A 26,105-nucleotide genomic window follows, 5' to 3' on the forward strand; every position below is an offset into this window, starting at 1 on the left:
CTTATGGTAGTTGAACTTTCAACAATAATTTTTTTCATTACCAAAAAAAAAAAAGTGCCTGATTTTACCATAAAATAAAAGTTTTCCATTTGCTTAAGGTTTGCCCTCAAGACTGCTATTTGCCCTAAGAGAAGTCACTCATTATGTACCAAGGACAAAATGCACAATTTAAAAGGAAAGCTAGAGGACTGATATTAAGGTTAGCTCCTTATCCCACCAAAGAAAAGATACATGCAGAATTTTCATTCTCCACCTTATTTTCCACCTTATTTTCATGATTTTGGAATGAAAATATAGGGCCTGATGAGTTTGCCAGTAGTCTATAATCGATAGTGTTACTAAAATAGAATATAAATAAAAAGCCATGTATAAAAATGCAGTGTGAATGAGATTTTTATACAAAAAAATACAAATTAATGAAAGTTAGTATATGCTAAGAGAGATTAACAATATAAAGGTTATAAAAAATGACGACCATATTCCATATGCTGGGGGATTTATCTGCATGTCTTTTTTCTCTCTTGTTCTTCCTCAGCCCTGAATAAGTGAAGGAATACACTCATAAGATGGTGAGCATGTTTTGGACATTCAACTGGTGTTTGTGGGAATGAACAAAGATAGTTACCTCAATTTGGTCAAATATTATGTAAGAGATGAGTGAGGCTAGAGATCAGATAAGGATCTGTGTTAGTGAGTTACTCAAAAGGCGAACACAGATAGGACAGCACAGCGCAATATGTAAATACACTTTCAAACAACTTCCCTTATGTTCTCTATTGTCTATAAAGACATCTTAGTTCAGTCATCTTCAACTGTTCTGCACTAAATTCCACAGCTTCTGAGTTAGAATCCCAAAAGTCGGTACAGGTTTCATTGCTGTGGTAACATTTAAATGATTCTGTATCAGGCCAGAGAATTGCTGAGATCACAGGCTAGGGATTCAGGCAGAGCTAGCGTTCAGTTCTGGTTGTTCTACCACCCAACGGTGATCTAGGGTATATCCCTAATTTTTTTGAACTTTAAGGAATCTAGAATAATTTCGCGTGCTTCACGGGGTTGTAGTGGGGGTAAAAAGTCATTAGAATGATGTGTTTTTCATGTAGGAAACATGGATAAATGCTACTGATGCCATCATTATCATCATCATCAACATAACAGGTCAAGGACATACGGCCACATGGAAGTTCAACATTCCCTGGGCCATGCACACCTTTCCTTTCAAGGGTTCATATTCTATGCAGGGTCCTAACATCATCAAATATCAAAAACATAAGTCTCTATGTTTTTTGTTTTTTTTTTCCCCAGTAGCTACTTTGGCATCTTTTACCTCTATCCATCTATGTCTTGGTTCAGCATACTCTTATCACACACAGAAGAAGCTGTTTCCAAAACAGAAGACCAATGTGATGTCAAGTGGCAAAGACACTGAGTGAAGTCTTTCACATCTTAGACCACACATGGTACAGTCCGTGGGCCTCTGAGTTGGCAGCACTGGGTTCATTTCACCTGTGTGTAACAGGTGAGGGACGTGGTACTGAGGCTTGTGATCTCTGTAACAAAGGCAGTGATAGATAAGTTATAGCACAAGCAGAGAATTCAATTCTTCCCTCTTAGGTTGTTTTTCCCATGTTCAGATGTTCGGGAAACTTTCCTGCCCTGTGCCCCTGACAAGAATATGTTACAATCAACTGGAAAAGTAGGTCACCACGGTATATCAGGAAAGTTTTTATTTGTAAGCAACAGGAACCAGATATGGCTGATTTGAGCAGAAAAGGAAATTTTTGGAAGGTTATTGGTTAGGTCTCAGCAACTAGAAGCAGATTAAACAATCAGAAGCCACGGCTATTCTACTGAAATCAAATAATCATGCCAACCGATATTATATATCCCCACTTGCCTTGCTGACCCGGCAGGAATAAGATACAGGAGGCTGACACAGGCACTGGTGTCCTTGATTCTTCACATCATTTATTTCTAACTCAAAATCTAGGACATGGGTGTAATTGGCCAACTCTAGGTCACTTGACTGTCTTCCAGCTGTACGGGAGACTGTGGTAAGAGAGTAAACAATGTATCTGGTATTTTCAGCTTGTATAATGGGAGGCTCTGTTTCTCACCAAGACTCATAAAGTGGAAAATTCCCCAAATAAAGAAAGGAATTTTAGATCAAATGCTTGGAAGTTAAAAACAACAACATTCAACAAATTCAGATGTGGAATTATACACACAGAGTAGTTAAGAACACATTTTTGGAGTGATTCAGACCTGACTGAGTTCATATCTTGAGCAAGCTACTGTTTCAGAGCTTCAATTTCCTCTGAAGGAAAAACTGTGGAAAGTAGTATCTATATAGTAACTTGTGGTACAGATTAAGTGAGGTAATATATGGAAAGTGTCTGATACACATCCTAAGCATTTTATAAAATCATCATCAACATCATCATTATTATTATTACTAGAAAAATTAACAGGGAGAGTAATAAGATGTTAATACAGTGCTAAGGGTCACTTTTATTATCTCAACTAAACATGTGCTGATTCATCAACATTCCACATTTCAAAAAATAACTTGTTAGTACTGTTTTTATAGAAAAAAAAAAGCCCTAGGAATTATGTACCAAAAGTCACTCAGTTAAGAGGTAATGGAATATTATTCAGCCTTTTAAAAAGGAGATCCTGTCATTTGTGAGAACATAAATAAACCTGGAGGATGTTATGCTAAGTGAAATAAGCCCAATAAAGACAAATACTGCATAAAATAATTTGTATGTGAGAAAAAGGAAAGAAAGAAAGAAAGAAAGAAAGAGAGAAAGGAAAGAAGGAAGGAAGAAAGAAAAAGTCAAACTCATAAAGACAGAAGAGTAGAAAAGTGGTTGCCAGGGGCTGGAGGAGGGGAAGTGGGGGAAATAGGGGGAAATAGGGAGTGAAGAGAATAGGAAATAGTGTTATAAGGGTACAAACTCAGCTATAAGATAAATATGGTGTGAGGATTTAATGTATAACATGGTGGCTATAGTTGATGATACTGCATTATATAATTGAAATTTGCTAAGAAATTAGAACATAAGTGTTTTCTCACACACATAGAAAAGGTACATATATGAGGTGTTGGATGCGTTAATTAACTCGGTGGAGAAAATCTTTTCACAATGTATACATGTACCAAATCATCACAATGTGTACTTTCAATATCTTTAATCTTGTCTGTCAATTACACCTCAATAAAACTGAAAAAAGAAGAGGTAATGAGGGTAAGATTCCAACCCAGGATTATCTAGCTCAAAAAAACTACACTCTTAACCATTATAATAACTCCCTTAAGATGTTATGACTGTAAAATGCTTAACACAAAGGAAACATTAAGTGATATTTATTATAACTATGACACTTATTAGGTATCAATTATGTGTCATAATTTACTTCTACTTACAAGGTGGTAAGGTGGGAATTCCTGCTGCATAACTTAAAAGCCCTTGTGGGCAGCTGTGAGATAAACACAGCCTGGAATGATGTCTCTCATTTCCCACCCCAGAGTCTCCTCAAGTTGGTTGTTCTTCACACCACCTCCTTCAGATATGGGAATAATGCCTTTTTCACATTAGCACTGGGCATGGAAATCCATCCATATTACCAGGTATATGTTAAACCTTAGTTTCTCAACACCTTGAGTCATCATATATTCTATTAATATATTAATACTAATATAAAGATTCTAGGAATAGAAGTGAGGTATATATGTGGAGTATTGGAGGGAGCCAAATAGCTTTCTGAGTTGCCAAAGTTCTCTACTCTCAGAACAAATTTTAGGGTTCCAAATATAAAGATTAATGTTTGGAAATAAAATTAAAAATCAAATCAACAACATTTATAATTAACCAAGTAGGTATTATGGGCCAGCCTATATGCTAGGCATTTTATAAACAGCACCACTCATCTTTCTGCAGTCCTTCAAAGCATATATTATTTCTATTTCATGTAACAAAATTGTGTCCAAGCAGGTTAGTCACTTGCCCAAGACCACATAGCTAGGTTACAAGAGAAGAAAGACAGGTTTTAACAGTCAAAATGGTGATGGATGGTATAATTAGAAGAGTACACCTAACCAAATATTCAAAACTGTCCTAATGCATCGTTAGGATTTCTTTAGAGTAATTTGGATGCCCTCGTGAATACAATAGTTGTGGAGATTAGAAATAGTTTCTTTAATTAGCTGACCATACACATCTACTTTAATATTCTTGGTGACAAGGAGTTAACTACCTGATGAGGCACCTTCAACTTTTAGACATCTCTAGGGGTGAAACGCAATAACATCTTACTGCCAGCAATGTCACCTGGTTCTACCTGGGGGAATAAAGCAGAATAAGTAGCCGCTACTCTTGACAAATGGATACAATTTCAGTTTTTCAAAATGTGAGTGTCAATTCATTCATTATAACAGATAGAACTGTCAAATAGCTTTGCCTATTTATCAATGGATAGTATACTACAAAGCCTGTTAGGTCATTTAAAGGACAAAATGTCACCTCATTGATACTGTTATCAATATAATTTTTATTGGCGTTTTGTCTCACACTGACTTTAAGGACTATTGGGGGGGCTCCCAGTCTGCAGATCACGTTTGATCACCTGTGCTTAACAATACTCTCTGCTCATTTCCTGAAAGGAACAAGGATAAATGCTTGGACTTCTCAACCTATAAATCCTACCTGACAGCACACACTAGGCTAAGCTGATTGGATCAAGACACCCCAAACAGGAGTCCCAGAGTTTAAACTCCTAGTTGTTTTTGGAGGGAACAGAGGCTGCCCCCACTCCCACAGCTCCTCATTTGTTGCTGCTAGCCCTGTCTTAGTCTGTTCTTGATAATCAGCATTTCATACTAAAAATTAATACTGCTTATATGATGGCAAGCACACAACTTCAAATGCCATTTTTATAAATAAGGCAAGATTCTTCAGAGGGGTAGATTATTTCCAACCATAATATGAGGCAAAGATTTACATTCCCACACTGCCCAAAAGAAAACAAATTCATTATAAAGTTCAAGATGGTGACTGATGATTTCCTGTATGTCTGTGTTCATTAAAGGGCTTTTTAATAGTCTTGACAGTATTACATTTCTATACACATAAAATAAAAATTAGTAAATGAAATCGAACTGCATCATATAATACGTAAAAAATAAACATTAATATATATAAAGGTGTTATAGATCAAATGAATAAACATGGGTAAAGCTCATAAAGTCATCTGAAGGACAGCCAGTTAATATACGAACATATGTTCAAACTTAACTATTACTAATCAAAGAAATACAATTAAAATAATTGTCATATTTTACTCATCCAAATGACAAAAACTTAAAATATTGATAATACTAGTACTGGTGAGTGTAAAAACCACGCAGGATGTAAAATAGCTAGCAGAAAAGTAAGGCAGTGTAACCTTTCTCGAAGGCAATACGTCAGTATGTACCAAAGTTGACAGGCAGTCATCCAAGTTCTAGAAATCCATTGTAAGGAAATAAATGAACAACTGCTCAAAGAAATGGGAAGAAAGATGTTTCTCTCATTGTTTAGAGAAGCAAAACAGGGATAATCGAAATGTTAAGCAGTAGGGGAATGGTTAGATAAATAATGGAATGCTGTTCAACCATTAAAAATTGTAATACAAATTTTTATTAACTGATATGGAATCATGTTCATAATATAGTACTAAGTAAAAATACATTTGCATTGTGTTTGTGTGCACTTTCCCTAGCAAAAAAGTCTCAAAAGACGCCTTTAAAAATGTTATGGAGATGATTTATCAGAAATGGAAATTTGAGTTATTTTTTTGTACTTTTTTTTCTTTGTATCTTTTCCATTTTTGTAGTTTTTGCGCTATTACTTTAACAATTAAAATATTTTGATTTTCAGCAAGAAGATAGATTTCTCTAACTTTCCATTCATCTTGCACCAAGGTTCAGGGTGTATGTGTAAAAGAAACCCCCCCCCTTTTTTTTTGTCGATCTCAATTTACCTTCCACAAATTTATCTCGTGCAATTGGTAAAAGTTGCAGAGTAAAACTTTTAGGGTTTGAGTATTCTATTACCTTTCCAAGCATTGGAGACTTTGGAATAATTTTTTTCACAGCTTTCATCTGATACTGAGGTGGAGGTGAAATAGCAGGATGAAAGGAAATAGAGTAGTAGTCATCTTGAACTAGGAAAGAGAGCAAGAAGCAATTTGATCTGTACTCTTTTTATAAGATACAAGCCCCCAAGTGTCAGCTCATACTGAAGTGTACACACACACACACACACACACACACACTCTTAATCCACAGCCTTGGGCTGATCACTCACTGTGGCAGAAATAACCAGCTGTATGAGAGACTATGGACTCTGAGAAACAAACTGAGGGCTTCAGAGGGGAGGGGGTGGGGGAATGGGATAGGCTGGTGATGGGTAGTAAGGAGGGCACGTATTGCATGGTCACTGGGTGTTATATGCAACTAATGAATCATCGAACTTTACATCAGAAACCAGGGATGTATTGTATGGTGACTAACATAATATAATAAAAAAACATTAAAAAAAAAAAAAAAAAGAAAGAAAGAACCAGCTGTAGACTAGAGACTTGTAATTAGCTTCTCCAAATTATAAAGGCATCACTAAAACCAAGCCAGGGACAACATTCTCCATCCCCACTTACAACTGTGTGTGGCCACATTACCAGCTCTTTCCCAAAGAATGTGACCAAATGTTATATGGAGAGTTTACATTTGAAGGATAATGAGTTGATAATTGAGCTTGCAACTGCCTTCATCCCTTTCCCTTTTGAGACAAATGTAAAGCCACCTGATGAATGTGGTGGGTTCCTGAATAACTAAACAGAAAATAGACCTTCGAACTACAAAAGTCCATACTGAACTGCTGAGTGAGTAGGTAATAAACCCCCAGTGAGTTACACTACTGAGATTCATGGTTTATCACTTGGAGTTTAATAACATTTTTTTCCTTAGACCTCAATTTCCTCATTTATAACATAAAGTATTTGAACAAGACCAATTCTCAGTTTCTTTCAGTGCTTTTATTTTTTTTACTTTTTAATTCTCAGAAACATTCCATGTGTTGGTTACCTTCTCAGTTAACCAGCAAGTCTACTTTTTTCTTTTTCTTTTCCCCCATAGAAGCAGGGTCTTCAAGTTATGGAGAAGTCATAGCAGACTGTTGCTTTAGTTTGAGATATGAGTCCAAATATGGATAAGAAGAAGTAGTGAGGACCCAGAGAAATGCTTTTGATAAAGAGGAATGAGAGATAGCAGGCTGAAGAAAATTTAGTAATAAAGCATTCAGAAAGGTGAAATGGATGCATGATATCTAAAAGATTTGTTCAGAGGCACTTTGGAAAGGAAAATTTGTGAAAATATGAAGATGAAAAAAAAATTTACAGGCATGAAATGCCTTTTGGTCCCTAAATGAATTTTATTTTGAAGAGATTCATATCATTTATATATGTACCATAAAACTTCTGTGTCCACTTCTTCCAGAATTTTCTAAAGCCTGACAGAACATCTGCAGAAAGAGGATGTCATTCCAGGATAATCAACTTCAAGTTACTAAATTAAGATCAAAATGTCCTCAACCTTGAACAGTTTTCAAAGAGTTTTTAGAAGAAAGGAGGTCTCTAGAGGGTTGTATAATTATATAATTGTACCCTTTTTAAGAGGATATTTACAGATAAGTAAAGTTTCCCACCATTCTTTAAAGTAAAATATGTGAAATAAAATAGAGTTGGTGGATATTTGTTTGGGATAGTGGGGAGGAAATCTGTGCAGGCTGCTAGTTATCTAATCAATAAACACTCTCTCCCTATTACTTACTATCAGAGCCCTGGTTTAGGGGACCTCATTATCCTTAAGGTTAAGGTAGTCAGGTTAAAGCTTTAACTGCTTGAGATCCAAATGGAAGTCTACTGATGATCTGTAGGAGATAATTTGCTCTCTGATTTAGACACTGCCTTTCTGTCCCCCTGATATTCTTCCCCTCCCACAACACACACTCTTTTTATCTGTCTTTCTTTTTTCCTCTTCTTTCCTTTTTTTTTTTAAGATTTTATTTATTTATTTGACAGAGAGAGTGAGAGAGCACAAGCAGAGGGGAACAGCAGAAAGAGAGGGAACAGCAGAAAGAGAGGGAGAAGCAGTCTCCCCACTGAGTGGGGAGCCCTACACAGGGCTTGATCCAAGGACCCTGAGATCATGACCTGAGCCAAAGGCAGATGCTTAACCGACTGAGCCACCCAGGCACCCCTTTTCTCTTCTTTCTTCCTGCCTGAACGGTTGGAACACTGTTAGAGATTCAGTAGCCACCTTGCAACAATGGGGATCACAGCGACATGCTAGAGATGCAGGAGCTAAAAGATGAAAGAACCCAGTCCCTTGCTGACATTCTCTGCAGCAGAATTAACACTAGAGGGACTATCTCCAAACTTCTTGTTACATGCAAAAAATAAGGTAAGTCACTCTTACTTTCCATTAGTTCAGCAAAAGTCATTACTAAAAGATACAGAATTCTAACGTCAGGTTTCTAGAATGCTTCTCAGCATCCCATAGTTATACTCTTGTTTTAGACTCCTAATTATCAGACTTGCTTAGGGTAGGTGTGTGGGGAGGGCTGGTTCTCTGGAAGCCGTGATACTCTCCCCTTCCCACAACACACACACCAAATGAGTAACATATTTGTGTCCACTCATCCTTCTGTCTACACTTGGAGGCCAAGGAGGCCTTCAATAACGATTTCTATTCCTCTAAGAATGGTTAAGAATGTGGGTTCTGGAATCAGACTTCCTAGATTTGAACTCTTAATCTGCTACTTGCCAGTTTTGGACTTATGCAAATTAATTACCTCCTCTGGACCCCCATATAAAATGGGGACATGAAGTAGCAGCTACATACTTTATTGAAAGGATTAAATGAGCAAGTAAATTTCTTACAATGTTTTCCAAGTCAATTGATTCCAGGTACTATTGTTACCTTTGACCAATTAGGGTAGAATCCCCTTGCCTCCATGGGTCTCTGTCCATGTCTCTTCCATTGCACAAACAATCCCATGCTGCAGAATTCTGAAGATGTTTTTCATAAACAAGCGGTAAGTGGTTCTTAAAGTGTGGTCCCTGGGCTAGCAATATCAGCAACACCTAGGGACTGATTAGAAATATAAACCCACTGATCCAGAAAATCTGGGGGTAGAGCCCAGCAATCTGTGTCTTAATACTCTCAGGCAAATCTGATGCTCATTAAAGTTTGAGGGCAACTGAGAACATCCATCTCAGATTCTCTTGGAGGTATTCACCAAAAAGAGTTTCCTGGACCTCATACCTGACCAGTTGGAGAAGGGGATCAGGAATCGGCATGGTTAGCTTGCCTGCCATGATTCTTCAGCACATTAATATTTGAAAAATCACTGTCATTGTTATGTGAGGCTCACTCTGTTTTCCTAGTGGACTGCCAGACTTCCTTGCAAGGAAGGTCTGTGAAGATTTGTATTTATTGTTGTTGTTGTTGTTGTTGTTGTTGTTGTTGTGAATCTAGAATCTCTAGTGCATAGTGAAGACTCAGGCACAAAATTGTTGCTCATTAAATGGGTCTCTGAAAAGTCTCCAGTAGAGCTTCAAGATTAATTCCTTCAGAAGAAGAAATACTCCACACTCGCAAAAAAATATTGCTTACAAGTTTAATTCTTTGAATTTCTTTGCCCCTTTCTTAGTTTTCATCATTTTGGATAATATTTTTAATTTTCATTTTTTTTGTGTTTCAGTCAGTATTTTTCATCTTCAGTCAGAGAGACAGAAACATAAATACAATTAAATGTTTATTTTTAAAATTCACAAAAGTAAATAGGTATAAGGGAAATGTAAGTAATTAAACCATCAAATTAATTTTTTGGGGTATGTTTGTAATTCATATGTCTAGTGGTATTAAAGATTAAAAATGTATTAAGACATTTCAGACATGCTGTATTGATGTTAAATGAATTTAATTTTGGGTAAAGTGGCAGAAACATTTTCTTCAACAAATAGATCTGCAGATATAAAATCACAACCACAAATCTAAAGAAAAAAAAAAGCAAGCTACTGAATTAAATCCAATTGGCTCTTTCTCTGCTTTGTGTGTGTATCTGCTAATAATTTCATTTGCTACTGGCTAGCAGAAGCCAAAATTTAAATAATAAATATATATATTTCCTCAATTTAATACTGTTCATATATATATGAGTAATTTTATATATGTGTGTGTGTGTGTATATATCCATATATATGTATATATGGATATATATGAATAATTTTAAATTGAGGAAATTGTATCTGGTGTCCTATTCTTTTCCCTAAGAATTCTAAAGGAATACCACTTTCTGCTCTTAGCAGTGAAATGTCAGTCTACTTCAACGGTAATTTAAAGTTTTATTTATTTATTTATTTATTTATTTATTTATTTATTTAAAGAGAGACAGAGAGAGCATTTGCACAGGGTGGGGAGGGGCAGAGAGAGGAGAGAGAGAATCCCATAAAGGCTCCATGCTCAGCACGGAGCCCCGCATGAGACTCAATCTCATGACCCTGGGATCATGACCTGGGTTGAAATCAACAGCTTAACCAACTGAGCCACCCAAGCACCCCTGGTAAGTTAATCAGCATATTTAAAAACATTGATTTAGCCAATGATGTACTTACTGGGGGATGATAGGCCCTAGTGCCATTGTCAAGACCTTATCCATAGGAAAGATAAGAAGGTATGTGTTTGGTTTATAAAAAGTAGGAGTAGGAGGGGATGGCAGCTATCCTTACACTGATGATACATGATCTCCATATATTTGTATAACTAACAACCCCAATTTCTTATCCAAATCCAAAGCCCTTTTATCATTAATGCCAGGCAAAAATAGTAAGATTCACATGTCTGCTGTATCATGACATCAGGATGCCTGTGAACTCATGTGAGCATGTCTTGGCTTTGTCAGTGGGCTAAACTAGAGTCCTAGCACCAACCACCACCCCGGACCAGGCAAAGCAGTCCAAGACTTCTCTAACTGTTGTGGGAGAGTCTATGGAAGGGGTGCTCACTCTACTATGATGTGTATGTTCTCAAATACCTTTGTACATGGTAGGCATTCAATATATGTTGAATGAATGAATAAGTGAATTGGTGTCATAAAAAAGACCTTATTCTAAACATGAGGAAAATTCCATTCATAGCCTGGAATTCCTCCCTACCCCTCCTGACCCCCTGTTAAGCTTGCAATCAAACAATTATAAAAAGTTAGAGCTGAGAAAATTTTATAAACAATCTAGTTAACGCTCACAAAGTTATGTAACTTTAATTTAGTGGTAAAAATCACTGATTTGGGAGTCAAACAGATGTGATTCCAAGTTCTACTTCTACCATATTTCAATGAGGCTTTCTGAGGCTTTGTTCCATGTGTGCATAATGGGGGGATCAAAATAATACATATTTTTACTGTATAATTATCAGGGGATTAAATGACACAACCCATTTATAATGGTTAGCTAAGTACCTTTCACCTAGTAAGCACTCAAGACTTAAGCTAATAGAGGAGAGATGATAACAAAATAAAACTCAGTGACTGACTCCTACCCCAGGGTCCCAATGGTCATAATGACCTTCCATTCAGCCTACTCCCTTCCCATTAAGGCTACGGAGAAGAAGATGCTTAAGTTTCTTGAGCTCTGCAGAAATACGAAAGGACCTCTCATTCTTTATGTTAATTCTCTAGAAAACCTATTTGTGGCTCTAAGATGTATCTTCCCACCCAGCCCCACCCCTACCAGGATCATATAGTGTCACTGTAGATGGAAAAATCAACAACATACAATCAACAAGCTAAGCTGAAGCCAGTGAAGACTCATAGGTTTGATAGAGACCATACAGGTATATTATTATATGTTAAAATAAGGTGATATGAAGTACTTAATTTAAAAACAAAACAAAACAAAAACCTAAAGATCTATAACTTCCATAATAATCCTATAAAAATAAACAGAAATTTATTTACAAGGTTTTCTTTATAAGAAACCTTTCTCTATAGAACTTTAAATGCACAATTCATGAGAATAATTCAACAAAACTCAAATAAATATCTGCAGATGTACTATAAGAAGAAAAGCACAGAGTTAGATGCTATAGGCCTAAAATTGTGTTTCAGGGTAAGAGTCTAAACTTGACTTCAAACAAATTAACATGTAATAGAGTGGATGAGTCATGTACAGAACATAAGAACCTAAAAGTGCCAAAAATAACATGTAGGGATTCTTAAGGAAATTAAATACTGGCTAATTGATTCAGCAAAGGCTTAAAAGGGAGTAATTTCCCTTTGATCGGTCCTTGAAGAGGTCTCTTTCGCTCCCTACTAGTACTGAGGCTAGGGTAGCATGGGGAATACAGGAACATGGGTATCGAGAATTTTCTCTTACCCAAGTGGCTGGAAGCAGATTTTCTTACCAGGTGTGGTATAATAACATTTAAGGGCTGTTGAGGTCAGAGAGACAGGGGTTTAAGTATCCTGGCTCCATCTCTTGCTATGGGTCAAGATACTAATTTTTTCAACACCTCAGTGTTTTTACCTATAAATTGGGGATGATGACAATCAGCTCTCCCGCCTGAATGTGAGAACATGATATAGTGCATATACAGGGCCAAGTTTGGTGCCTGACACACAGGAAGTGCTCAGTATGGTCAGTGAGGGGCAATGATGGCAATGATGGTGGTGGTAGTGGTGGGACTGATACACCCCCAACCCCCAGGATGGGCTCTGATGAGGAGCAGAGTTGAAGGACTTCTGCCCTCATGAGGCTTTATAACAATTCTTAATAAATGTAAGCTGATTATTCAAATGATTATGTGCAATTTAAGAAACGGAAGGACATAGATTTGCTCAACTACTGAATACTAAAGTAGTGATAGTACTTATGGAAGTTAAAATTTATTAAGTGATTACTACATGCCAAACAATGTGCTAAATGCTTTACTCACTTATTACAATGATGCTATGCAGTAGATCCCCCATAGCAGCTTTTTATCAGCCTTCAACTCACAGGAGTTACAAAAACACCTAACAACTCATAGTCAGTAATAATGGAAATGAGTTCAAAGTCAGTCTGTCGGACTTGTTGTTAATTACTAAAGTACAAAATTAACCATTTCGTTCTTTGCCTGATTCCCCTTTTGAGGCTTGGATATTTCTCTCAGTCTCCCAGATGAAGAAAAGAGAAAATTCTTGGCCTCAATATCCAACTTCCCCTTTCAAAACAGGAAATCTTTCAACAAGCATCACTGAATGTTACCTCCAACCCAGTCACCTTGATGACTAGGGGTCAGATACCAGTGGAAACAAATGCTCCGTCACAACCTTACCTTTGTACAGAAACATGACAGAAATAGTAGGGAGCAGGAGATGATGGAAGAATGCACAGGAGAGATAGTACCTGGCCTGGTGGTGGTGGTGATGGTGATGATGACGATGACTACAACAATGATGATGCATAGATCTCACTGTGCTCTAGGCATTATGTTAAGTGCTCGGCACGGGTAACTTCACTTACTCTTGAAAACAGTCCTAAGAGGATGGAATATTATCATCATTTTATAGATGAGAATACTGAGGTGCGGGTAATCAGGTAAATTGACCAAGTTTATATAGTTAGCAAGTGGAAAGCAGGATTGTGAACTATATTTGGTGTCTGTGATCTTAACCATTATGCCATACAGCCTCCGGAAGACAAAAAAATTCCAATGATCTTTCCCATAACCCACTCCTGCGCTGCAAACTTAAGTCTGAGAGAAAAAGCCAGCAAGCTTGGAGTGTGACAGCTGAGAGTGTCAGTCATTTCAAAACAATGTATTTTGCTCATAAGATACGGGTCCTGCAATAATCTTCTCAACCAATATTCAAGAAACAGGAAGCAAAGATTTGAGTGTACATCCCAATTTACAAGGAAGGTAGGACTGCATATTTGACAGCGGGTTTAACTATTCCAGAAAATGTGGTCCCAGTAGACATACATGCTAGTAGATTTTCCCCACCTACCAAATCTAAAAGCAATATGTCATTTCCATGTTGCTTTTCATAATCCCACCCGTTTAGTGTCTACCATCTATCCTCCAGTCTCTTCCTCCCTCCATTTCTGTAGAGAAAGATGCTAAGTGTATGTTCTGTGATGTGAAAAGGGTGTGTTATGACAGGGAGCCATGGTGCCTCAATGTTTTGTTTTGTTTTTTTTTTAATCTTAATTCTATTATGCCAACTCCACTGAACTTAATTATAGTGAATACAGAATTACACAATTACCCTCTGTTCTGTTCTTCAGATGCTATATTTTGATAAAATTTACTACATGCTGCTCTCCCCCTGAACACTAGAAATGGATGTGTGTTGATATAAAATTTGTTATAATTACAATTAAAATATAGCTTACATAATGACAGTGTTAAAATACAATTATAGATGTGTAGAGACAACATGGCCATGCATTTTTTAGTATAAGGACATGCTTAGACCAGTATCTGATAGTCAATAAGGAACAGAATTTTGGTTAAGCTACAAAGGCTGTTAAAGGATTTGCGAAAGCCTAAAGGCAGCTCCAAATCAGTAAGATAACCCCCCCCACCATGTTTTCAATTGCAAAGTGAAGGAAAGATGTGAAATGTGAAGATGTGAAACAAATGTGTATCAGCGATGCAAATTCTCATCTGAGTTTTATATTTTATATATCATATAAATATGGTATATTTATATATTTATATGACATATAAATATATATATATTTATTTATTATATTTATATATAAAATTATATAATTATAAATCACATATTATATATTTAATTATACAATATATTTATATTATAATATATTGTATATTAATATATTTAATAGAAATATATAAAAATAAATATATGTAATATATAATAAATATATATATACAATTTATATATATATATATCAAAATTGTACTGAACTAGATAGTTCAAAATTACTTTTAATAAAAGAGATACTCTATCACAACTAACTTAAACTTTACAAAACAGTTACCACTACATTATCAAAATGAAAGGTAGGAGATTGAAATGTTATTCTAAATGTTTGTAGTTACGTTGTCTTGACTTAAAATAATTGTCACAAATACTGTTAAAATAATTGTGACATCATTTTGTACAATTTCATCGCAAAAACAAACTATAGGATTTGTTTTCATTTCAGATAATTGTCTTTAACTAGTAGTTATTAAATGTTTGGGGAATACGCAGTGTTAATTGTATTATCTCATTTATCTTTATCTTTTTAAAGTTTTTTATTTATTTGACAAAGCCAGAGGGTACAAGCAGGGGAGTGGCAGGCAGAGGGAGAGCGAGAAGCAGGCTCCCCAAGGAGCAGGGAGTCCAAGGTGGGGCTAGATCCCAGGACCCTGGGGTCAGAACCGGAGACAAAGGCATATGCTTAAGGGGGGGGGGAGCCACCCAGGTGCCCCCTGTATTATCTCATTTAATCTTTAAAATAGCACTTCCATGTGGTTATTCTTAATATCTCTATTTTATTAAAATTTATCTCTAGTCTAGACATTTCTTCATAACTGCAGACTTGTATTTCCAACTGTGCATTCAACATCTCTATTTGGATGTCAAAAAAATTCTCAAAGCTTATATCTCCAAATCTGATCTTTAATTCCCCAGACATGCTCCACTCCAAACCTTTTCCATCTGAAATGATAGTAATTCCAACTTTCCAGTTGCTCAGGACCCACGTCTTGGATTTACCTTGTCCCCTTTTCTTCCTTTCACATCTCTCATTTGATTCACCAGAAAATACTGTCACAATCTTCCAAATGTATCACTTCTTGAAGCATCTGCTCCACAAGTCACCAACAACTATCTCAGAGCCACCTATCATCACCTCCTGANNNTTTCCCTCATCCTCAAAACCACAGATGAAATTAATTCTTTTAATCCAAGAGACAGATCATGCCCCATCTCTGCTAAAATCCTACCACACCGCCTACACTTGAGGTAAGACAAAATGCATGTGATGCCTTCCAATGACTTATCCAATCTGCCCCATTATATCTCTGACCTCAAGCCCTCCTGCTGCCCCTTTCTCTTCCTGATTTACTCAGCCATAGTGGCATCGCTGATATTCCTCTAACCTGCCAGGCATATTTCTGCCTCGGACTTCTGGCACTGGTTGTTCCTGCTCCTCTCGCAGAAAGTGGTCTTCCCTTAATCCATTCTGACAATTCCCTCGCTTCAAGTCTTGCTCAAATGCCACCTTATGAAATCCACCCTGACTACCAGAGCTAAAAATAGAACCCACCTGGACACTCCTCAGCACTCCCAAACCAACACTCTTCAGTGCGCTTCACCTTCTTTTCCTTGTCCCATAGGGCTCATCAACTTCTAACATACCCTAGGACTTATTTATAACATCCATCTATTTTCACGCAAGAGCGTAAGCTGAGAGACAGAAGAGTAGAGATAGGAGGAAGGGAAGAGGAGACAGGAGGAAGGACAGAGTGGGGATAGAGAGAGAGAGAGCTCTTATCTATTTTAGTCACTGATATGTCCAACCACGTAGAACAGTGCAGAGGGGGGATGCTTAATAAATATTTCTGGAAAAAAAAGATAGCTGAGGAAACTAGTACTAAAGCTCAAAAAGTTTAAGTAAGTTCCTCAAGGTTCTGCAGCTAGAAAAGCGTCACAGTGGACTTCAAACTTGGGGCGGGCTAACCTCAAAGCCCACTGCTCCGAGCCTGTCTGGTATCTAAGTCCGTGGCATTCCTGATTCACCTGAATCAGTGCCATAGAAATTCTCACTCCACTGAATACTGTCACTAAACTGTGTTCTCTCTCTCAATCTATGTAATATTTTCCAATTAAAAAAAAAGATTTAATTTATTTATTCTGGAGAGAGAGCAAGTGTAGGAGCTCAAGTGCCTGGGGGGAGGGGCTGAGAGGGAGGGAGAGGGACAAGCAGATGCCAGGCTGAGCAGAGAGCCTGACAGGAGGCTAGATCCTACCACCCAGAGATATCAGAACCCTGAGATCATGACCCCAGCTGAAATCAAGAGTCCAATGCTTAACCTCCTGAGCCACCCAGGTGCCCCTAATATTTTTCATTTAAACAAACATAAAGAGTGAAATACAACATGGATTATTATGGTACTTTTACAGTAAATTTAGCAATAGTGACATTTTAGAAATAGTAATATTTAATAATGGCATAATAATAATAAAATAAAAGCTTTTAAATGTATTGAACACTTATCACATGCTAAACGCGGTGTTAAAATATTTCCATGCATATTTTGTGCAATCTTTATAATTATTAGATAAGTATACTGATATCATTCCCATTTCAAAGATAAGAAAATTGATGAGAGGTGTGGTACCTGTTTGATCAAAGTGAGATTGGTAATAAGTGGTGAGTATGAATTTAAATTCAGATCTAATGCCAGAATTTTATTCTTAACCCCTACCTGAAAATTCTGATGGTTCCTTTGATAAAAGTATGTTTTCTCCAGGAAAACATCCCACATTATGTCTGCCTGTGCTAATACATTCAGAACATAGTCAACTTTAAAACATGATAAAAATGTTTAAGTAGTATTTTAACAAATGGAAATATTTTCATCTAAACAATAATGCAGAAAAGCAGGCCAAGCCTTTGAAGTGGCTTCCTTGCTATCTTCCAACAAGAACGAGAGAAAGAGTTGGCAGCCGCCGAATGGAGAGAGCACAGCACCCAGAGATGGAGAGTTCTGCAAATGACCAATTATAAAACTGTTTAGCTGCAGCACTTTTATAGTAAGAGGCAAAATAATCCATTAAACTGAAAATTCTCCTACCCCTCACTCCACGGCCCACACAAACATTAATGTTGCATTTATTAAGATGTATTTCCCGTGCTCTATCAACTTGACTTTCAGCAATTGTATTAATAGAGTCCTCTCACTTTGCACATATATCTGAATGATGGATTTCCCCACTTGAGGTTTGTAGAAAGAGTGGAGTGAATGAAATAAAGTTCGGGAAGAGCCATCATAATCCATAATGATGGGCACTGAATCAGGACAAGAAGAAACATCTTTTCTCATTTACTTGAGAGAAAAGCCTACTATGTATTTATTGCCTACACACAGGGCTACCTGTCGAATAACAGAAAACAAGCATCTTTCATTTGCAGGTGAGGATTTGTGCACTCAAGTTTCAATAGACCTACAGAATTCGTCTCGTTGCAGAACTGAAATAAAATATTCTTTCTTTCTGGAAATAGATGTGGTTAAGGAATCAGCAACTCTGATATCCTCAAGCCACTACAATATCAGGGTTGGCAAATCTGGGGTTATTTTAAGTATTTCTGCATTGGTGCGACAACTGAGCAGCATGCATAGTGGTTAACAACCAGGGTATTGTCAGGCGAACCATTGTGTGAATCTAGACTTTGCCACTTACCACTTATGTGACTTGGGGCTCTGAGAATCACTTTCTTCATCTGTACATGGGGATGATAACATGCCTTTTGCAGAACTATTGTAGGAACTAAATGAGATGAAGTATTAGTACATGGCATAATGGCTCATAGCGAAGACGAAGTTATTATTGTGGCCACTACTGTTACTGAAAAGAAATAAGAACTTCTGTTCTCACAAAATGAGATATGTATCCTGTATCATTGTAACTTCATATTATTTTATTTCTGACCTTATAATCCAATAACCTGATCCAAGAAATATCTAGCAGTAAAGATAATTGAGAGGAGGTTACTTGTCAAACATGGAAATGCTGTCACAGTAAGGGCTGGCACAATGCGCTTCTCAGATACTTACCTGTAAAAAGATTTTTTTCTTTGCTTTTATTAAGTGCATAAAACACACATATTTACTGTGCCAATTGACAAAAGGTCTATGAATTAATCAGTCTGACTATATGTTGCATAACTGTCCTCTAAACAGTAATCATATATACATTTTAGTTGTTGGGAAAATGTGTTTGTAACTGTTCTTTTTTGCCTACTTAAAAGAAAAGGGGATGACAAGTAGTTAGGCTTGATGCTTACTGTAGAGTGACCGGGGAGTTTAATGTACTTTGTACTCCATTATGCCATGAAAATGCTTCTCTGCCCTGGAGACATCAACAAAAGATTTGCTTTAATGAAGGGAACCAAGTATGGTTCTAAAGCTTCTGAATAGGAGGCCTCTATGCTGCACTCCACACCAGAAGTGTTCACCTTATCTCTCAACTGCATCAGGTTGTGATAACGAATGCTTAAAGTTAATACAGCATATGTTGGGAAGAGTGCAGAAGAATGCAGAGTTGTGAATATGCCAGACCTAGGCTAGAAGGATTATATTTAAAGTAAAGAAAATAAGGGGGGTGGGGGAATGGGATAGACCGGTGATGGGTAGTAAGGAGGGCACATATTGCATGGTGCACTGGGTGTTATACACAACTAATGAATCATCGAGCCTTACATCGAAAACCGGGGATGTACTGTATGGTGACTAACATAATATAATAAAAAATCATTATTAATAAAAAAAAATAAAAATAAAGTAAAGAAAATATCATATATAATTTTTCACTTAATGAATGCCAGTCAGCAAAACTCACATTAACATAAGAAATCACTTGTTTTGGCTAGGAGGGTTTAATTGCACAGGGCTGAAAACAAATTCAAAATAGAAGGAATTTTTATTAATTTATTTATTTTAAGAACAAGTACTGGAAATTCAGGGATGCAGCTAGATTCAGATATAGCTGGATTTGAGAGTTTCAGAATATCATCAGGGCTCTGGCTTTCTCTCCATCACTTAACCCTGCTTACCTCTGTATGACTTTATTCTATAGAAAGTCTTATGTTGGATGGCCACTGGGAGTCCCAGAGTCATATCACCCCAGCTTAGAAATTCCAGAGAAAAGAGCCAATTTTCCCATTTTCCTCTGGCAGAAAAGTCCTGGGAAGTATTCTGATAGGTCTAGCCAAAGTCAAAGTCTACACCTGAACCCATCACCTGCTTTGCCTGAATTCAGTCAGGGGACTCATCTCTGGGACCAGAGAGGAGGCAGGAAGTCACTATCTGGTCTCTTTCCAAAGAAAGCCTGGGGGTTTTGCAAGACAAAAGGGGAGAAAACACTGGATAATAAAAGTTATATCTGCTACTATAAACCCCACAGTTCTTGCTCCCTCCTGGTGTCTTATAACCATGCAGTAAGCTGACCTAGGAGGTCATTTTCCTCAATACCAGCCTTGATATACATGACTAAGGAGCACACTGGCAAAACAAGGGATAAAATCTGAATATGGGAAATCAGGTAGACTGATATTAACTAAGATACCTGTGTGAAAATATTCTTTGAAAGTTCCCCTAAACTCACTCAAAGTTCAAGGTGGGAGCTGGAAATTCAATGTCATGGGTTTGGACAAGAGCAGGTTTTCCCCAAGCAAACTGTGACCCAAAGAGATTAAAGATTTAGAAACTACACTTGTTTAAAAAAAAAAAAAAATCAGATGAGGTAATTGAGGCCTAGAAAAATTAAGTGACTTATTTAGGGTAACAGAGCTAATTAATGGCAGGATTGAGATTGGAGTGTACTTTGTGTCATCCAGCAATGGTCTTTGAAGTCGATGACACAACCTATAGACGTAGGAAATGGAGCATTTATGATTTGTTATACTCTCAATGTTATAAAATTGAAAGGCATTCATTACTTCAATTATTTTTGAAGAGAAAAACCCCCAAAGACATCTTAATGTTATAGGCACGCATACATAAAGGATACACGTAGAGGTATCTTCAAATATAGTATGTGCCTGTCTCTATTCCTTCCCTCTCTGCTCTTTTCAAAAAATGCCCCTTTAAAAATTGCCCACTCACCATCTGTTAGGTAAATTTCCTGAAACACAGTAAATGTGGAGGCAGAGATTGTTATAGAGCCTATTCCAAATGGCACTGACACCTGTATTTATGAAATTTTGAAGAGTAGGTTAGAGTTGTTTAAAAAAAAGTCCTCACTATAGTAATACCACACCATCCTAGGTGCCCAGTTCTATCCTATTACCTAAGATAGAAAAAGAGAGGAGAGAGAGCAAAAGAAAGAAGGAAGAAAACTAGGTCCGTATATATAAAATGCCCCCAAAGTTGGAGATTACATTCAAGCTTCAATGAACAGAAGGACAACATTAAGAAATTTACAAATGTATTTCATTTATGGTACAAGGTCCACAGGTTTCGATTTGCAATATGCCCCAACAAGAGTCAAGGTGGCCACTTTCTCCATCTAGTTGCTTTTGAAGGAACAAAGCAACTGAACAGACATCATTCAATTCCAAGTCCATAGCTTAGACCATATCACTGGCCATGAAATATTGTTCATTCAGAGTCAGGATACAGTGAGAGTAATTTATGCGCTCAGTGTTTGCTCTCAAGTCAATAACAGAGAAGCCTTGAAAAAAACATGCCCATTACTTTCCACTATAATCTATCTTACTTATAGCCCATAAAATAGTGGTCTGGGGAGATTTATCCTTTGGACACCATATTATATAAGCTCTCCACTTTAAGCCATCCCCACTCTCTGATTATTTTTTAAATATGTTATTCATAGTCAAAATTAATTTACATTTAATCTTTCTTAGTATTAGGAGAGTATTATTTTGTACAGGCTCAGAAACAAATCTCCAGAAATTCCTCCCTGATGCTTCTTTGAGGCTGAAAATGCATTGCAGGGTGGCTGCAGTGACTTAATTCTAGTTGGCAGAGCCCTGGCCACACACTAATTTCATTAGCCTCAAATTCCTAGATTTGAAAGACCCAGTGGACATCATTCCTGTCCTCTGACATGTCACTTACTAATCAATTCAGTGTGCATAGAGGGGAGAGAGAGAGAGAGAGAGATAGAGAGAGAGAGAGAGAACTTGCTCAGCTCTTATCTTTGGTCTGCTACACCAGCAGGCAAATGAAAATTCAAAGTCATAGATACTATATACATCTGAGGAGTCATTCTTGCCCAGGTCCTCATTATCAGGAAAGAACTTCATTCCAGTTTTTGCTGGTAACAACAGCACTTGCTACATTTATTACTATTTCATGACTCTTTCCTGTGCTCAACCCCCACCCCCCCACCGCCGCAGTGTGTAGCACTCTCCCATTTAAGTCACTAAGTATTCCTTCCCCCAGCCTAGAAGCTTATCTCACCATAAATTTTTATCTCAAGTGATGGGTTTGGCATGGTCCCCACAGCAAACTACAGGGCCCGGGAAAAGAAAACTCAAATCTCTGGAGAGCTAAGAATTCAATCATTTTTAGGTGTTTTTGTTTGTTTGTTTTAATATAAGACACTCTTAATTGAGCTGAACCCTGCATTCCCAGCAAAAATTCACCTACCATTCTTTTCCTCTCTCTCTAAATTGATTGTGCTTTTGAACAATGGGTCTGTGTACCACTATTCTCTCTATATTCATTTTGCAGGCTTACAGAGGCTGGGAAACTGGGGATTAGACTTGCGTGCCAGGAGCTCCTACGATCACGTGCAAAAAAGGCTACTGGAAGAGACTGTTGGAATATATATATAAATATATATTCCAACACAGTCAATGGTTAAGCACGATGCCCATACCAACAGTTCTACCCAGCTCACAGCACAAGCTACAAGTTGGTGCATTCCTCCTGCTACCAGCCTCTTCTCCATAAATGCAGGTGAAAACTGGGGGCTCTTTTTCCCTCAGCTGTTCAATCCAACATGAATAGCTGCAATTTGCAAATTAGAGGAAAATGACAGTGTTTTCTCTGAATGGTTTTGGTCCCAACCCACACTGCTAACATTGGCATTCGCTTCCTTTCCTTCCCAGCCCAGGGAACAGGGAACTAAGCACAAGGCAAACCATTTCTTTTCCTCACAAGAGCCTCAGGTTCACACACCAGAGGAAGAATCAGCTCCCCCTGGAATCTTTTTCAGCAAACACAGTCCTTCAGCCTAGTCTGCAGTCCCTCTCCTGACTTTAACATTTCACTCTTTTTCAGACAGACAGGCCCATCTGCAGCACTGCCTGTGCTCTGAGTGAAGAGAGAAACAGGCACCAAAATAATTAAAAAATGTGAAACACCAAATGTGCCTTCAACCTCCAGGGCTCAGGGCTCACAGGGCTGTGAGTCGCCCCAGTGGTTCTCAGGTGATCTCTGACCTCACTTTCCCTGCAGCACTGCCCTCTTAAGTTGCCTGGCTTTAAGCTCAGGCAAGAAAGAAACGCTTCTGGGTTTTGCTTACAATAACCTAGCCTCTTCCCAAAAGCATCATCTCAGAATTAAGGGTGCCCCCAAAGCATTTTTGAGTTTGCAAATATCTAGGGATTCCCACAATGGCACACTCAAGAAGTGCTCAGAAGATCAGTGGGGCCATACCAGGCTGCAGCCTTGGGCAGGCACCCCTCCTGGTGCACACATAAACTTCACACTCCTAGGAGCTGATGTGGTGACAGCTTGAATCTCACAAGGAATCCCCTCCAGAAACCCAACACCCTTAGGGAAAGCATTTGGAAGGGAGCCAATTCTTTAGATATGGGGAGCACAAGGGCACCAGGGTTAGCCAGAACATCTGGAGAAGGGATTAAATGGGTTTGGGCACTATCAGGCAGGGACAGGGCTGTTCATTAGGAAAGGATCATCTCAAGACAGAGATGAACAAAAAACTTGGGGGTGGAGGGAGAGAGAGAAAAGAAGCAGAAATTGAAAGAGAGGGAAAGAAAAGGAGAAAAACAAAGAAGGAAGAAAGAGAAAGAAAGAGATACAGAGAGAAACACGGAGAATTAAGGAGAAGGGAACCCACAATCACACAGACCCTGAAACTCAATTTCTTAAAATCCTTAATCCATCCATTTATACCGAATGCAGCACAGGAGCCACGGGGCACAAAATGCGGGAGCAGGCGGAGAGAGAGCACTGCAGTAGAACCCACCGCTCAGCTGCCCCGGATCCGCCTTCCTCCCATTTTCGCCCTTGCCCTCTGGCGCCCGGAGCAGGAGGACCACCGGCTTTGCTCAGCGCACCCTAGTGCCTCCCTACAGGCGCCTTCTCGCCTGGCTCCGGGAATCGTCCGCGGAGCCCAGGATAGGGGTTGGGGGGCTGTGTTAGGGAGGTCGTGGGAAAGGATGGGCGGAGGGTGGAGGCAGCGAAAGCGATTTTGTTTCGCAGTTAGCATGAGCTCATCTCTGGGCTCTGAAGTGGCAGGAGTAGAAAGCTGATCGCCCAGCTCCTGCCAGTGGCCGGACTGCAAACGCAATTTAGACGGTGCAAACAACTGCCCAGAGCAAATCACCCGGGGGTCACGTCTGCGAGTGGCATCTCCCCACTTGGGGAGCGTCCCCGTGCCTTCCGCCCCATGCCCTCGCGGAGACAGGCTACAGGTCTGGAGATCCAACCCGAGAGAGATGGGCAATTAACATCCACATGTAGGTAAAGACCTAGCCCTCGGTTTAAGATGTGCCTCCCTAAGCTCTTCTCGAAAATTTCCAAGGGAGCTGCGGCTTGCCGGGCGGCTTGGGGCTGGGAAGCTGGGGAGTTGAGAAATGCCCAGTTTCGAGGCGTCTTCTCATCTTTCATATTCCATGAGCCTAGCCGGCTCTCACAGGAGCCCGGCACTTTTACCAGCCTGTTTTTGGACCATATTTCATTCTAATGCAAACCCATTTAAATCATCGCCTTGTTTTTCGCAGATTGCTTCTTGTAAATGGGGCCATAAATCCAGGATGTCAAGCCGGATGGAGTGGAGCGCGGACAGGGGAGAGATGGAAGGGAAATGAACCAAGCAGGGAAGGTACCTCCTCGGGTGGGGTGGGAGGGATTCGCAGGATCTCCAGGGTGGAAATGAGCGAAGGCTGACCTGACCCCGCACCCCTGGAGTCCAAACCAGCTTTTAGGATTAAGTGCGCGGGGAGCTAGGCGCGCTCTGCCCCGGAGGGAGCGCCTCCCTACCTGGAAGAGCCTCAGGATGTTGGCTACCATGATGGAGACCGAACTCCCCGAAGCCCCAATCACTCCAACTACTTTCTCCGGCTTGACGAAAACCGGAGGCTCGCCGTTGGTGCAGCGCACGTCGGAGGTGTCCTTCTGGATGAGCGCCTGGACGAAAGTGAGCGACTGTTCGAGCGCGTAAGTGTCCCTGGAACAAGTGTCCAGGATCCGCGCGCCCAGCGTCACGTTGGGCAGCAGGTTGGGATCGCTGTTGATCTGGTCCAGGGCGTAGAGCATCGCTTCCAGCCTGTGGATCCCGTTCTCCCTCTTGATGTCGCCGCAGGGCACTCCGCTAGGACCCTTGGCGTGCACCGGGAACAGCCCCCCGAGGGTGACGTCCCCCTCGATCCGGATAGAGTGCGGGGCGTACATCTCCTGGCCGCGCGCCGCCGCCGCCAGCGCGCACAGGAGCACCTCCAGCACGCAGCAGGGGAACTTCATCAAAGTCAGGACGCGGAGCAGCTTCCCCAGCTGGACCATGCTGCTCCGGCTGCTGCGGTGGTGGCGGCGGCGCTGGAGGGGATGGTGGCGGGCTCGCCGGGGTCCGGGCCCCTTAGGGTGAGGTCCTCCGGGGAAGCCCAGAGGCTCCTGCAGGCACGAAGGGTGGGGGCGCCCGGGGAGGAGCGGCCGGAGAGGTTGGGGGGTCCCGTGGCGCCTGCCAGATTGGGGCTCGGTGCGCTCCCGTGTTCGCCGGCCGGCGCGCCGCGCTCGCGCTCCCCGGCTTGCCGCTCGCGCTCTCCAACAACCCAGCACTGAGGAGAGGGCAAGGATTGCTATCGCTTTAAATGGTCGTTCGGCTCCCTCTCCTCCTCCTCCCACTCCCTCCCTCCCTCGCTCGCTCTCCGACTCTCCCCACCCTTCCCAGCGCCCGCCCTCCCCACTGGTTTGCATCATCACGCAGGGAGGGGCTGCGTGCTGAGGTAAGGATGGGGGGGGGGGAATGGGTGGGCGGCTAAGCAGGGAGTGCCTCCGACTGGGAGTTTCGAGGTCCCCAGGGAATGTGGGATTGCAGGTCTCAGGCGAGCGCTGAACTCCTTCTCCTATC

The 26,105-nt window shown here is 39.8% G+C and overlaps 1 protein-coding gene across 1 annotated transcript in view; it reads right to left on the minus strand.

The window, feature by feature from the left end:
• Nucleotides 1-25,540, minus strand: part of GRM7 (glutamate metabotropic receptor 7) — an 814,755-nt gene extending 789,215 nt beyond the window's left edge. Inside the window, exon 1 of the mRNA XM_008697935.2 lies at nt 25,022-25,540. Coding sequence (XP_008696157.2) covers nt 25,022-25,540 — 519 coding nt within the window. The remainder of the gene's footprint in view (nt 1-25,021) is intronic.
• Between the last annotated feature and the right edge of the window lie 565 nt (nt 25,541-26,105).

Source organism: Ursus maritimus, unplaced genomic scaffold (genome assembly GCF_017311325.1).
Source record: "Ursus maritimus isolate PB19 unplaced genomic scaffold, ASM1731132v1 scaffold_14, whole genome shotgun sequence".
NCBI classification, from domain to species: Eukaryota; Metazoa; Chordata; class Mammalia; order Carnivora; family Ursidae; genus Ursus; species Ursus maritimus.